This window comes from Macaca fascicularis, chromosome 18 (genome assembly GCF_037993035.2).
Source record: "Macaca fascicularis isolate 582-1 chromosome 18, T2T-MFA8v1.1".
In the NCBI taxonomy this organism is placed as follows: domain Eukaryota; kingdom Metazoa; phylum Chordata; class Mammalia; order Primates; family Cercopithecidae; genus Macaca; species Macaca fascicularis.
In genome coordinates, this window is record NC_088392.1 from 72119611 (window position 1) to 72133490 (window position 13880).

General features: G+C 43.5%; 1 protein-coding gene across 30 annotated transcripts in view; it reads right to left on the bottom strand.

Annotated features, from left to right (window-relative positions):
- The window catches only part of DLGAP1 (DLG associated protein 1), a 961867-nt gene that overhangs the window by 35435 nt on the left and 912552 nt on the right, over nt 1-13880 (bottom strand). For all 30 annotated transcript variants that reach the window (XM_074022767.1, XM_045378186.2, XM_045378189.2 and 27 more), the window contains one exon: nt 6666-7087. In XM_074022767.1, coding sequence (XP_073878868.1) covers nt 6666-7087 — 422 coding nt within the window. The remainder of the gene's footprint in view (nt 1-6665; nt 7088-13880) is intronic.

Consider the following 13880-nt stretch of genomic DNA (forward strand, 5'->3'; position numbering starts at 1 on the left):
CATGGCATGGCCTCCCAAAGTTCTGGGATTACAGGCAGGAGCCACCACGTGCGGTGGGGGTATTTTAAAATTGTGATACAATAGACATAAGATTTGCCATTTTAACCATATTTACGTGTACTATTCAGAGGCATTATGTACATTCACCAAACATTTAAAAATATTTAAAAGTTGGGATAATTCTGGTACCCCACAAAATAAATCATGTGATTAGAATCTTCCATTTTTTTCCTCTATCCTATTTATCTTTCCATGATGACTTCAAGACCAGATCTCCTGGGCGGATATTGTTATGGGACCACATTTGTCAGGCACCCTGAAGAGAGGCCCTCCTTCTGCAGGCCCACAGATAGAGGTATCTGTGCTGGACCCATTTATCAAAGCTATTTTTCTGGTGTGCACAGAATGAAAACAAACAAAAGCTGGTTGCTTAGAATTTGGCTATGCCTGCCAAGTGGGATTGGCCTCTCTTCCTTACCGCCCCTCGTATAAAAAAAGAAAAGGTTAAGTCAGAGAATTAGTTAAACAAAGGCCCTCTGCAACTCTAGGCCCAGTTATCAGAACAGAGTGGTGGTTGCCAAGGAGTCAGGGACAGATCCGTATGGCGGGCTTTAAGGAGGACAGTGCCAGGCAACACAAAGTATCATTATCTTGTCAAATGTTATTCATGTGTATCTGTTCTATCAGACACTTCTGTTTTCTGTGACCTTGGACAAGATGCTGCCAGAGAGCTGTTGTGAGGGCAAATAAAACAGCACCTGTCAAAGTCTCTGGGCCATCGTCAGGGGTATTGTGAGGACAAGATGAATATTCTTTCATGCGCTGATATTCTCCCTTCTTCCTGGGGAGGGTTGCTACTGCCTTACGGTCCGATTCTCCCTGATCTGTATTGGCCACATTTGAAACTGGTGACTCTGTCCTGGGCGCAGGGTTTGCCACTGCACTGACTAGAATTTTGGAATCCTAGTAGTTTGAAGCTCCTATTTCATGTTTCTTAAAGTATGAAAAAATAGAGAAAGGCTTCAAGTGTTTGTGGAATGGAATTGTGTCTTAAGAATGAGACAGGACACATGAGGTTCATCTGGACTAGCCACCTGTCCCACACGGAAGTGCTTTCCATCACTTCTGTGGCAGGTGCCTATCTCTCTTCCATATCCTTGTCCTGATCAGAAGAGCTCATCATCTGTCATGGGAACACCTTTCCAGTTTCTGGCAACAAGAACTGTTAGTTACTTGCTATGGTCTGAATGTCTGTGCTCATCTGAAATTCATACGTTGAAACCTAATCGCCAATGTATAATAGTAAGAGAGGGGGCCTATAGGAGGTGAGTAGGTCTCAGGGACACAGTCCTCATGAATAGGGTTACTACGCTTATCAAGGAGGTCCAGGAAGCTTGTCCGCTCCCTCCATCATGAGGCTGCAGCAAGAAGGTGCCATCTTCAAAACAGAGAGCAGCCCTCGCCAGACACCACACCTGCCAGTGTCTTGATCTTGGACTTCCCAGCCTCCAGAACTGTAAGCAATAAATTTCTACTGTTTATACATTACCCAGTCTGGGGTATTTTGTTATAGCAGCCTGAAATGACTAAGATATTACTTATTGAGTATTTTTTTTAGCTAATTAGGAAGGAAGGTTTTGCTAAGTAAAATACTTTTATAAAACAGAATTTCCAGACTATTTCAAGGACTCAAATACATATTTACTGATCCCCTGTTATGGGTCAGAGGGTCTGGTGATATAAAGATGAGTAAGACAAGAATAATTTCTGTTTTCAGAAAGCTTACTTTTTAGTAGAGGAGAAAGATACATCGATTACTATAAAATAATGTGGGAATTACCCGAAGGACAAATAACAGGGCATGACAGGAACACCAGGGCGATACCCAGTTCAGCTTGAACAACAAATTAGGAAGGAACAACAGATGGTTGGGCAGTTCCCTCATGTTCATTATCTTGGGACTTTGCCAGCAGTGTACATTTCAAAATACAAATACGTTTCTCTTTCATCCTGAACATAGGCTGAGAAGCTGGTTTTCTGACAAGATTTTCAACCTTTCAAATATATGTTATTGTATTAGAATACAATTGACTTGTTTTCCTAGCTCCTTTAGTTTTTCCTAAATCTTTACACAATGAGTCTCCTCACACATCATCATAGAATTGGGTTGAGAGGGGTAGATCAAGTCTCAGATTGAAAGGCCAATTAAAAGAAAGCATCAGATAAGTAGTTTCCAAGAGTCCTGTTGAAAGCCAGCCAGGAGCTGGGTGGGGGGCTCATGCCTGTAATTTTGGCATTTTGGGAGGCGAAAGTAGGGGGATTGCTTGAGGCCAGGAGTTTGAGATCAGCCTGGGCAACACAGCAAGACTCTGTCTCTACAAAATTTTTAAAAATTAGCCAGGCATGGTAGTGTACACCTGTAGTCACAGCTACTCAGGAGGCTGAGGGGAGAGGATCACTTGGGCCCAGGATGTCCAGGCTACAGTGAGCTATGAGCCCATCACTGCACTCCAGCCTGGGTCACAGGGCAAGACTCTGCCAAAAGAAAGAAAAGAAAACAAAAGAAAGAAAGGAAGAAAAAGCAAGAAAAAGAGAGAGAGAACACCAATCAGGAAGCTAGAAGGAGAACCAAGTTTGGGAATTGAAATCTGAAAGACAGCTTGTGCTGCTGAGCAATGGCACAGGATGTCATTGTTCCTCAGTTGCTGGCATTTTTCCTAGGAAAACCTGATAAATTGTGAGTAGGTCCACAAGGAGAAAAGTAAATAAGATGATCCAACTAAGACTTTCTTACTTAAACCTACTCCTGCTCCCTCCGCTGCTGAGAGGTACCTTGTTTACCTGTCACCAGGGCAAGGACCTAATTGTGCTTGGGGGTCAACACTCAGGTGAGTCTGCAGTGGCACTAACAGGGGCAAATGTCAAGATTTACTTTTCCACTGCCAAGTTGTTTGCACTCATAATATGAAAAAGCAAAGGAAACCCATGTATGGGTTTTACAAAAACCTGTTAATGAATTTCCTAACTTGCTCATAAAGGCAAGCGATAAGCTAGTCATTCATTTGACAGCGGTCAGGCAGGAGGCGCAGACTGAAGCTGTGAGTGAGGGAGTGGACATAGTGAGGACATCCCCAATCTGATGACAACTGTTATTTTCCAGACTCCATTTCATAAAAAAATGATTCCCCTAGGGAAAAACTCACTACTCTTTGACACCACTAGTTTGGAACATTTAGTAAATTTACTTAACATGATTTACAGTAGATGTTAAATCTAATTAAGAAATTATTGACCAGGCGCTGTGGCTCACCCCTGTAATTCTAGCACTTCGGGAGGCTGAGACGGGTGGATCACCTGAGGTCAGGAGTTCAAGACCAGACTGGCCAACATGGTGAAACCCTGTCTCTACTAAAAACACAAAAATTAGCTGGGCATGGTGGCGGGTGCCTGTAATCCCAGCTACTCAGGAGGCTGAGGCAGAAGAATTGCTTGAACCCAGGAGGAAGAGGTTGCAGTGAGCTGAAATCGTGCCATTGCACTCCAGCCTGGGTGACAAGAGCAAGACTCTGTTTAAAAAAAAAAAAAAAATTATTGTTGTTTTTTTAGGTATGATAATGCATGATAATATTTTACCTTTTTTGAGTCGGAGTCTTGCTCTGTCACCCAGGCTGGAGTGTAGTAGCTATGATGTCAGTTCACTGCAACCTCTACCTCACGGGTTCAAGCGATTCTCTGCTTCAGCCTCCTGAGTAGCTGGGATTACAGGGGCCCGCCTCCACACCTGGCTAATTTGTATATTTTTACTAGAGATGGGGTTTCACCATGTTGGCCAGGCTGGTCTAGAACTCCTGACCTCAAGTGATCTGCCTGCCTCAGCCTCCCAAAGTGCTAGGATTGTAGGCGTGAGCCACCACACACGGCCTATGATTATATTTACAAAAATGTTTTCTATGAGTGTGAGCTACATAGGGAAGTGACGGATGCCCTTGGATTTTCTTTATTTCTTTTGTTTTTTTTTGAGACAGAGTCTCACTCTGGTGCCCAGGCTAGAGTGCAGTGGCACAATCTCAGTTTGCCACAACTTCTTCCTCTGAATTTAAGCAATTCTCCTGCCTCAGCCTCCCAAGTTGCTGGGATTACAGGTGCGTGCCATTGCACCTGGCTAATTTTTGTATTTTTAGAAGAAATGGTATTTCACCATGTTGGCTATACTGGTCTTGAACTCCTGATCTCAAGCAATCCTCCTGCCTTAGCCTCCCAAAGTGCTGGGATTACAGGTATGAGCCACCACACCTGGCCCTGGATTTTCTTAAAAATACTCTGACAACAATAACTACTAATGGGGGAGATAAGACTGACCAGTTGTTGAAGCAGGTGAGAATACATGGGTACTCATCATGTTAAACTCTCTACTTTTGTGCATGTTTAAAAATGTTCATAATAGGCCGGGCATGGTGGTTTATGCCTTTAATCCCAGCACTTTGGGAGGCCGAGGCTGGTGGATCACCTGAGGTCAGGAGTTCAAGACCAGCTAGACCAACAAACCCCTTCTCTACTAAAAATACAAAAGTGGCTGCATGTGGTGGCACATGCCTATAATCCCAGCTACTTGGGAGGCTGAGGCAGGAGAATAGCTTGAACCCAGGAGGCGGACGTTGTGGTGAGCCAAGATCGCACCATCGCACTCCAGCTTGGGCAACAAAAGCGAAACTCCGTCTCATAAAAAAAAAGAAAAAGTTCATAATAAAAATTGAAAAAGTAATTTAAAAAACAAGTCTAAAAAGTTACTTCATAGCAATACTCTTTTAGATCCTTCCCACATAGACATGAAGTAGGCATTAATGCCTACCACCAAATTTCTTTGTTTCAAAAATATCATCAGTTGGAGGATCCACCATTAATTTAATAATAACGTTTCAGAGGAAAATAAACATACAACATTAAAATACATACTGATGGCTGGGCGTGGTGGCTCACACCTGTAATCCCAGCACTTTGGGAGGCCCAGACAGGCAGATCACGAGGTCAGGAGATCGAGACCATCCTGGCTAACATGGTGAAACCCCGTCTCTCCTAAAAATACAAAAAAAGTAGCCGGGCGTGGTGGCGGGTGCCTGTAGTTCCAGCTACTCGGGACGCTGAGGCAGGAGAATGGCCTGAACCCGGGAGGCAGAGCTTGCAGTGAACTGAGATCGCCCCACTGGACTCCAGCCTGGGCGACAGAGTGAGACTCCGTCTCAAAAAAATAAATAAAATAAAATAAAATAAAATAAAATAAAATACATACTGATTATAAATAAGCTACAGTCTAATTTCAGAATTGTTGAAAATATGTAAAACATGCCTCAGAATTGAGATAATTTGACAATTTTTCTTTTTCAACTGTTAATATAATTTGATAATTTTTCTTTTTCAATTGTTAATTTTTCTTTTTCAAATGTTAAAAGGTCAAGTTTGAAAATAATAGTGTGCAGGCTGGGCACAGTGTCTCACGACTGTAATCCCAGCACTTTGGGCGGCCGAGGTGGGCAGATTGCTTCAGTTCAGTAGTTCAAGACCAGCCTGGGCAACATGGCAAAACGCTGCCGCTACCAAAAATACAAAAATCAGCATGGGGTGCATGCCTGCAGTCCCAACTACTTGGGAGGTCGAGGCTGGGGTGAGCCATGATTGCGCCACTGCACTCCAACTTGGGTAAGGAGTGAGGCCCTGTCTGAAAAAAGAAAGAAAAGAATAGTGGGCAAAAAATAGTGTCCATTATTTATTTTATGTATGCATCATGTATTTCACTTTAGCCCATTCAATTGTAATAAGATTATAAAATGTATTACTATAGCAGCTAAAGGGTTTGCCTCTGTAAATCCTAAGAGAAAGCACCTGTCAGACAGACAAGAAGGCAAATAGGTGGAGGTTTCTACTGGCCTATACATTATAAGCCTTGTTTTAATGCTGTATGTTGATGAGAATAACAAAATCATAAAGAATATGAATCCCCAATGTACCAGTATCTATGGACCTTGAAAAAGTTAGCATTATTTATATATTTATTTTTAGAGCTGGGGTCTTGCTCTGTCACCCAGGCACCCAGTGCAGTGCAGTGGTGTGATCACAGCTCACTGCAGCCTCTAACCCCCGGACTCGAGCGATCCTTCCACCTCAGTCTTTTGAATCAGCTGGGACTACAGGTGGGCACCACTGCACTGGGCTAGTTAGAATTATTTTCTTTTTTTATTTAAAAAGAATTTTGTGGGTATATAGTAGATGTCTGTATTCGTGGGATACACGAGACGTTTTGTTTAGAACTATTTTCAATCCTCTGAGAATCAGCGACATTCCAGGATCATCTTGGAGAAGAGGGACCAAGTTAGAGACATGAAAGCACCTCCACGCAGAGCTTGGTATTTTCAGAGAGAAAGAGAACGTCATGGGCCTAGAGCTAAGGACAGTGCTACATCTGTCTACCAGGGCTTTTCTTGGTTTTGTGCTGCGCAGGCACTTCTGGACTCAGCTGGGATCGCCTAGCTCGCCTTCGTGTTCTGGTTTGGGGTGTGGAACGTCAAGGTTATACAAGTGAAGCTGGCAGAGAAGAAAACAACAAGGTCTGCACACGCAAAGCAACCCCAGCCCCAGGGGACGGGTGTGGCGCGGTGGGTGGCATTACTTACTGTCTTCGGGCAGGCTGTTTTCCCGTTCTTCCCGCTCCATCTGTTGGCACCACCCCTCCATGCGGTCTCGCTCTGCCTGGAGCAGCTTCAGGAACCAGTGGCCGTCCCGGTGGCACACTGACCTTTGCACGGCCTCCAGAGGGTCTTCAGTGATAGAGTCAATCCAGGGGTCCGGAGGAGGCAGAATAGAGGGGTCAAAATCCGTGTCAAAGTCATCATCGGCGGCACAGGCGTGGTAATGGTTTCCTGAGCCCTGAATGCTGACTGTGGAGGTGCTGGCATCGCGGGAGAACTGTCTGGCCATTGGGCCAGGACACGAATTGTCCTCTATAGATTCCAGAGAATTTTCCAGATTATCATGGAAGTCCAGGTCGGCCTGTACTGCTGTCGTCACACTGTTGGATCGAGTGAACCTGCGGAAACTTGGGAGAATAGAATAAAGAAATTTAGTTAGAGGATATTTCTTTCTTTCTTATCTTTTCCTTTCTCTTTTTTGTTTGTTTGTTTGCTTGTTTTTTGGAGCCAGGCTGGAGTGCAGCGGCGCGATCTTGGCTCACAGCAACCTCCACCTCCCGGGTTCAAGCGATTCTCCCACCACAGCCTCCCGAGTAGCTGAGATTATAGGTATATGCCACCATATCCGGCTAATTTTTGTATTTTTAGTAGAGAAGAAGTTTCACCATGTTGGCCAGGCTGGTTTCAAACTACTGACCTCAAGTGATCTGCCTGCCTCGGCCTCCCAAAGTGCTGAGATTACAGGTGTCAGCCACTGCACCTGGCAAGGATATTTCTTGAAGCAAAACTACTTTCTACTTTACCCACCGGGTGTGACCATTAGAAGTCTCATCTTCTCAATCTTCTGTGTGTGTGTGTGTGTGTGTGTGTGTGTGTGTGTGTGTGTTGGGGGTGGTGGTGGCAGGGGTAGACCCTTGAGGCAAGCACATTGATTGTCATAGCTTCAATGTGAAGAGCACGAATCTCATGTTTGCTCAATATGGAATATTAAAGCGTATCAAGAGAAATTTTACGCTTGAACAAAATTGGGACAAAGCGCTGAACTATTAAAGCCAGTAGAATGTCCATCTCTATCATTCCTTACCTGAAGTGTCCCACTTCCTCCCCAAATATGGGGTGACTTAAGTCCTGAAATTCAGGTTGGTGATGAGTAAGGAAACAATTCACTGGTATCTTAGTCTGGGTAATTTGCTTAGAAATAGGGAGAAAGGGCCCAGCGCGGTGGCTCATGCCTGTAATCCCAGCACTTTGGGAGGCCAAGACGGGCGGATCACGAGGTCAGGAGATCGAGACCATCCTGGCTAACACGGTGAAATCCCGTCTCTACTTAAAAATACCAAAAATTAGCTGGGTGTGGTGGCAAGCACCTGTAGTCCCAGCTACTGGGGAGGCTGAGGCAGGAGAATAGCATGAACCCAGGAGGCGGAGGTTGCAGTGACCTGAGATTGCGCCACCGCACTCTAGCCTGGGTGACAGAGCGAGATTCCGTCTCAAAAAAAAAAAAAAAAGAAAAAGAAAAAGAAAAGAAAAAAAGAAATGGGAAGAAAGGCCAGGCGTGGTGGCTCACGCCTGTAATTCCAGCACTTTGGGAGGCCGAGGTGGGCAGATCACCTGAGGTCGGGAGTTTGAGACCAGCCTGATCAACATGGAAAAATCCCGTCTCTACTAAAAATACAAAAAAAATTAGCTGGGCATGGTGATGCATGCCTGTAATCCCACCTACTCGGGAGGCTGAGGCAGGAGAATAGCTTGAACCCAGGAAACGGAGGTTGTAGTGAACTGAGATCGCGCCATTGCACTCCAGCCTGGGCAACTCCATCTCAAAAAAAAAAAAAAAAGAAAGAAAAGAAAAAAAAATGTGGAAAAACATAACCTAACCTGGACCAAAACTACCATGAATCCTGCGAAGCCACATTTTTCCAGGGGCAACTCTTACCAAAGACTTCCTGAAAGCTAACTGAAGTAAGTGTCTTCCTTCTTTTCTTCCTTCCTTCCTTCTTTCCTTCCTCCCTCCCTCCCTCCCTCCCTCCCTCTCCCTCCTTCCTTCTTTCCTTCCTTCCTTCCTTCCTTCCTTCCTTCCTTCCTTCCTTCCTTCCTTCCTTCCTTCCTTCCTTCTTTCCTTCCTTCTCTCTCTCTTTCTCTCTCTCTCTCTCTTTCTTTCTTGAGACAGAGTCTTGCTCTGCTGCCCAGGCTGGAGTGCAGTGGCACAATCTCAGCTCACTGCAACCTCAGACTCCCTGGTTCAAGCGATTCTCCTGCCTCAGTCTCCCAAATAGCTGGGATTACAGTCATGCACCACTATGCCCACCTAATTTTTGTATTTTTAGTAGAGATGGGGTTTTGCCAAGTTGGCCAGACTGGTCTCGACCTCCTGACCTCAGGCGATCTGCCTGCCTCTGCCTCCCAAAGTGCTGGGATTACAAGGTGTGAGCCACCACACTCAGCCCAAACTGAGATTTCAATAGCTTCCTCTTAAAATTAAAACTCGTTTGCCTGGTAAGGGTTTACCTTTCTCTTAGTCATGCAGGTACAAAGCCTTGGGAGCAAACATCAGCTTATAGTTCTCTATTAGGGCTCTGTATTTCTGCCCTCACCTGCGCCTTTAATTTTCTTTTCACAGTTCTAGCAAGGTGATGAAAGACACCTTGTTCACAGATTAAGTCTGAGCATTTTACATGGATGTCCATGAGATCAGTGTTTCTCAACCAAAGCGCCCTGTATATCTCTGGCTGAACCCTGCAATGAAGGGGAGAACATGTGGAAGGTGGGAGGGGAGGGAGAAGAGGAGAGTAATGAAGAACTCTTTCTCAGACAACGGGCAAGGAATGTGTGGGCCTGAAGTCATTGAAGACATACAAAAAGAGCTTTGCTGGCCTCTGGAGAAGGCAGGAAACGATGACAGAATATAAGTCCACTGAAGATAGCACCATGTGTCTGTTACCCTGCCCTGTATTTCTTTTTTTTTTTAAAGTCACTTCCAGGCCTAATAGTTTACTTATTTTTTATTATGATAAAATATATATAACATAAAATGTACCAGCTGAACCATTATTAAACATACAGTTCAATGGCATTAACACTTAATATATTCACATTGTATGTGCAACCATCGCCACCATCCATGTCAACTTTCTTATCTTTTCCAACTGAAACTGTACCCATGAAACACTAACTCTCCATTTCCTCCTCCCCCCAGCCCTAGGCAACCATCATTCCACTTTCTGTGTCTATGAGTGTGACTACTCTAGGTACCTGTTATGGGTGGAATCATGTAGTATTTGTGTTTTTGTGACTGGCTTTTTAAATTTAACATAACATCTTCAAAGTTTCATCCATGTTGTAACATGTGTCAGAATTTCCTTCCTTTTTAAGGCTGAATAGTATTCCCATTGTATATATTTACCCATATTTATCTTACCCATTCGTGGCCACTTGAGTTGCTTTCACCTTTCGGCTATTGTGAGTAATGCTGCTATGAACATGGATACACGGGTATCTATTGAGTCCCTGATTTCAATTATTTTGAATATATATCTAGAAGTAGAACTACTGAATCACATGCTAATTCTGTTTTTAATTTTTGGAGGAACAATCCTAATATTTTCCTTAGTGGCTGCACCATTTTGCATTCCCACAACAGTGCACCAGGATTCCTATTTCTCCATGTTCTTATCAACATGTGTTATTTTCTGCTTTTCGGACAGAATGTGTGTTCTGTGATTTCTGTGTTTTGAATGTGTGAGGTGGTACATTTCTTTGAGTAGCTCACGATTGTGCCATTTTAAGATAGTTTGTTGGTCAGTTGATTTTCAACTGTTTCATATTCAGTAGTGCCAGCCTTAAACGATAGTGCACTAAACAATATCTATACAACACTAAATACACCAGATTATGTGGGTTTTTAAAAAACTATCCTGGACCACACTCTTGAAGCCAATAAAAACCAATATTCTCGTCCTTCAAAACTAAAGAATGACCTCAGTAATACAGACAAGCAGTTATTCGCAAGACAGTACAAAGACTAAGAGTCACAAAAAGGAAGAGGCATCTCAATAAATCAACTTTTTTCTCTAGAGAATAAGTGTCAAGAAAAACAGTGGCCGGGCGCGGTGGCTCAAGCCTGTAATCCCAGCACTTTGGGAGGCCGAGACGGGCGGATCACGAGGTCGGGAGATCGAGACCATCCTGGTTAACACAGTGAAACCCGGTCTCTACTAAAAAATACAAAAAAATAGCCGGGCGAGGTGGCGGCGCCTGTAGTCCCAGCTACTCGGGAGGCTGAGGCAGGAGAATGGCGTGAACCCGGGAGGCGGAGCTTGCAGTGAGCTGAGATCCGGCCACTGCACTCCAGCCTGGGCGGCAGAGCGAGACTCCGTCTCAAAAAAAAAAAAAAAAAAAAAAGAAAAAAAGTGGCTGAGGTATTGATCTGTGTCAGTTATTAAGATGGCCAAAATGACCAAATATGTTGTAATTCTGGCCATCCATTTTATGAAGATAAACTAGTCAAAGTTGGCCCATTTGCTGTTTCGAAGAAATCAATTCTGCTGAAGTTATCCAACCTAGTCACTTTTGTAAGCTCTTAACTCTCAAATGGGCCAAAAAAAAAAAAAAAAAGAAAAAGAAAAAAAAAAAAAACAAAAACACATAGTGTGAAAGTCTGAATGCAATGTTACAAGTCTCGTGTGCTAGCAATGAAAGAAAGAACAATTTTGCTAAAGCGGTTCTTCCAACAACCACTCATTTCTTGGCTGCAGTGGGCTGTTTCTGCACTCTTCCCGTTCATCCCCAAAATGTTAACTGTCATCTCCTGAAGCTAGGCTTTCTCTCCAGCGGCATATGTGTGAATTGGATGACTCTCCTTGCAAACAGTTGACATTTTGGCTGTTCTACTAACATGAAATCCCAACTATGAAAACATTAGCCTCCACGCTCCAAGATCCTGTATTGCCAGAGGCATTACATTTCCAAACTTAAAGAAGTACTAGTCCCTTATTGTTTTCCATCAGAGCAAACTGCCAGAGCCAGAATCTGTTCCACATATAAAACAGAATGACCTACTTTCCTGTGCCTCAGTTTTTATCTACACAAAACCGTACTACCCGCATTCCTGACAGCCATCTCCTGGCGATGGATCTTGCAAAGTATCCACCTTCTTAAGAAAAATTACTTGGCAGTAGATTAATAGAAGTTTGCAGTTTGCAGTGTAGTCACTCAGAAAGAAATAAAAGTTAAGTAAAATTAAAATAGTTTGGGATTAAAAGCGGTGCCTTTGAACTCAGGCAGCCCTGTCCAAACTGCTAGTTTCTATCAATTAAGTTCCTTAAGCAAGTGCTTTCTTCTACTCAGAGCTTTCAAAGAACGTTCTGCTCTACAAAATGATTTATGTCTTTCATGAGCAAAGTTCCTTCTGGGTGAAGGGTGCAGTCAAGTTGTTATTGTTTCTCTGCAATTTTGGTAGGAATGCAAAATGAGGTCCCTAGATTAATTTCTTTATTTTTTGAAAGAATTGATCAGTCGCTGGTTGATGATATAAACCCAAAAGCTGAACCCAGTGGCTTGCTGTTTCCCAACCCACAGTTTTCAATCTTGAAGCTTCTTTGGCTCTTCATGCCCCTGCAGGCACAGTGTGTAATAATTACAACTTCTGAAAAATGCCGGCCAATATTCTGGCTCAAGGAGCAGAAAACCATGAAAGCAAAGACTGGATCAGCCAGTACGGAACACAATACTCTGTCTGTTCTGAACAGCCCGAAGAAAGCCACTTGTGAGCACTCACTTCTGCTGTTGCTTTATGTTCCTTCTATGAAACAAGTTTATATTTCTAACTAGGGGCGTTTTACCCTCCCCCACTTCCTACAACTTTTCTGTACAGCAAGTTACAAATCAAAATATACGTGGGTAAACTGCAGAGGTTCCATTCTTGTCCCCCTGTCTGATAGAGTTGCAGTTAAACAAAAGAAATTGTGCACAAAAACTAAGCAAACTAAGCACAGTCATTATCTTTATGACATCCGTGCTTTGGACCTACAAGACACTCAACTGATGAGACTCAAGTCATGAACTTAGTTTTAGGAGACTTAGTCTTTCCATCATAGAATCCCCTGGCCTCTTCTTAGCATCTTTATCCCTCTCATTCACATAATGGCTGCTTTTCAAGGCTAAGTCCAGTTCCAAAGGGGGCAATGCTAGCACTCTGCTATTCTTTCTTTCTTTGTACATGCCTTTAGACATTTTAAACTAAGCCTTCTGTCAAGGCTGAATATATGTGAGATCTGAAATGCTACTCCTGGAAAGTGCAACCATCTTGGTATTTTATGAAATGGCACCCTTTCACTGATGTAAAAATCGAGATGTCTCATTATGTAAAATAAAAGACAGATCAAAATAAGGCATGGGCGTGAGGAGACTGAGATCAAGAATTCAAGCTTGGCTGGGTGCAGTGGCTCACACCTGTAGTCCCAGCATCTCGGGAGGCCGAGGCGGGCAGATCACTTGAGGCCAGGAGTTCGAGACCAGCCTGGGCAACATGGCAGAATCCCGTCTCTACTAAAAATACAAAAATTAGCCTGACATAGTGGTGCGTGCCTGTCGTCCCAGCTACTCAGGAGGCTAAGGCACAAGAATGGCTTGAAGAACCCAGGAGGCAGAGGCTGCAGTGAGCCGAGATTGCACCACTGCACTCCAGCCTAGGCAACAGAGTGAGATCCTGTGTCAAAAAAAAAAAAAAAAAAAAAAAAATTCAAACTCCCTAAAAAGAGGTTTACTTAGGTTTACTAATTTGGATCAGCTTCCAAATTAGAATCATGCATGGGAGAGCACAGGCATAATGCATCCCATGTTCAAAAAATTCAGCTGGGAGGAACCCTCCTACCCTCCACTCATATACGGTTAACACCATCCTATCACCAGATTTTAAAACTATCTCAAGACAAACATCCGTCAGTTATTTCAAATTCTCTGTGTTCATCATTCCTCTGATTACATACATCATGCTTGAAGATGTCTTTAAAGCAAAGGAAAATAGGATAGGCTTTCTATAAAAAAATTTTCTCTACCCCAAATAATTGTGACGTTTTTCTCAAATGATACAAAGGGAGGAAATGGAAAATAATGAGAGTGGATGTGTTGTCATCTGGTAACTTCTGAGAGGGCCCAGCGTGCTCCCAGCCCCTTTTTAGCACCAGGTGGGCAGGTGCTAAT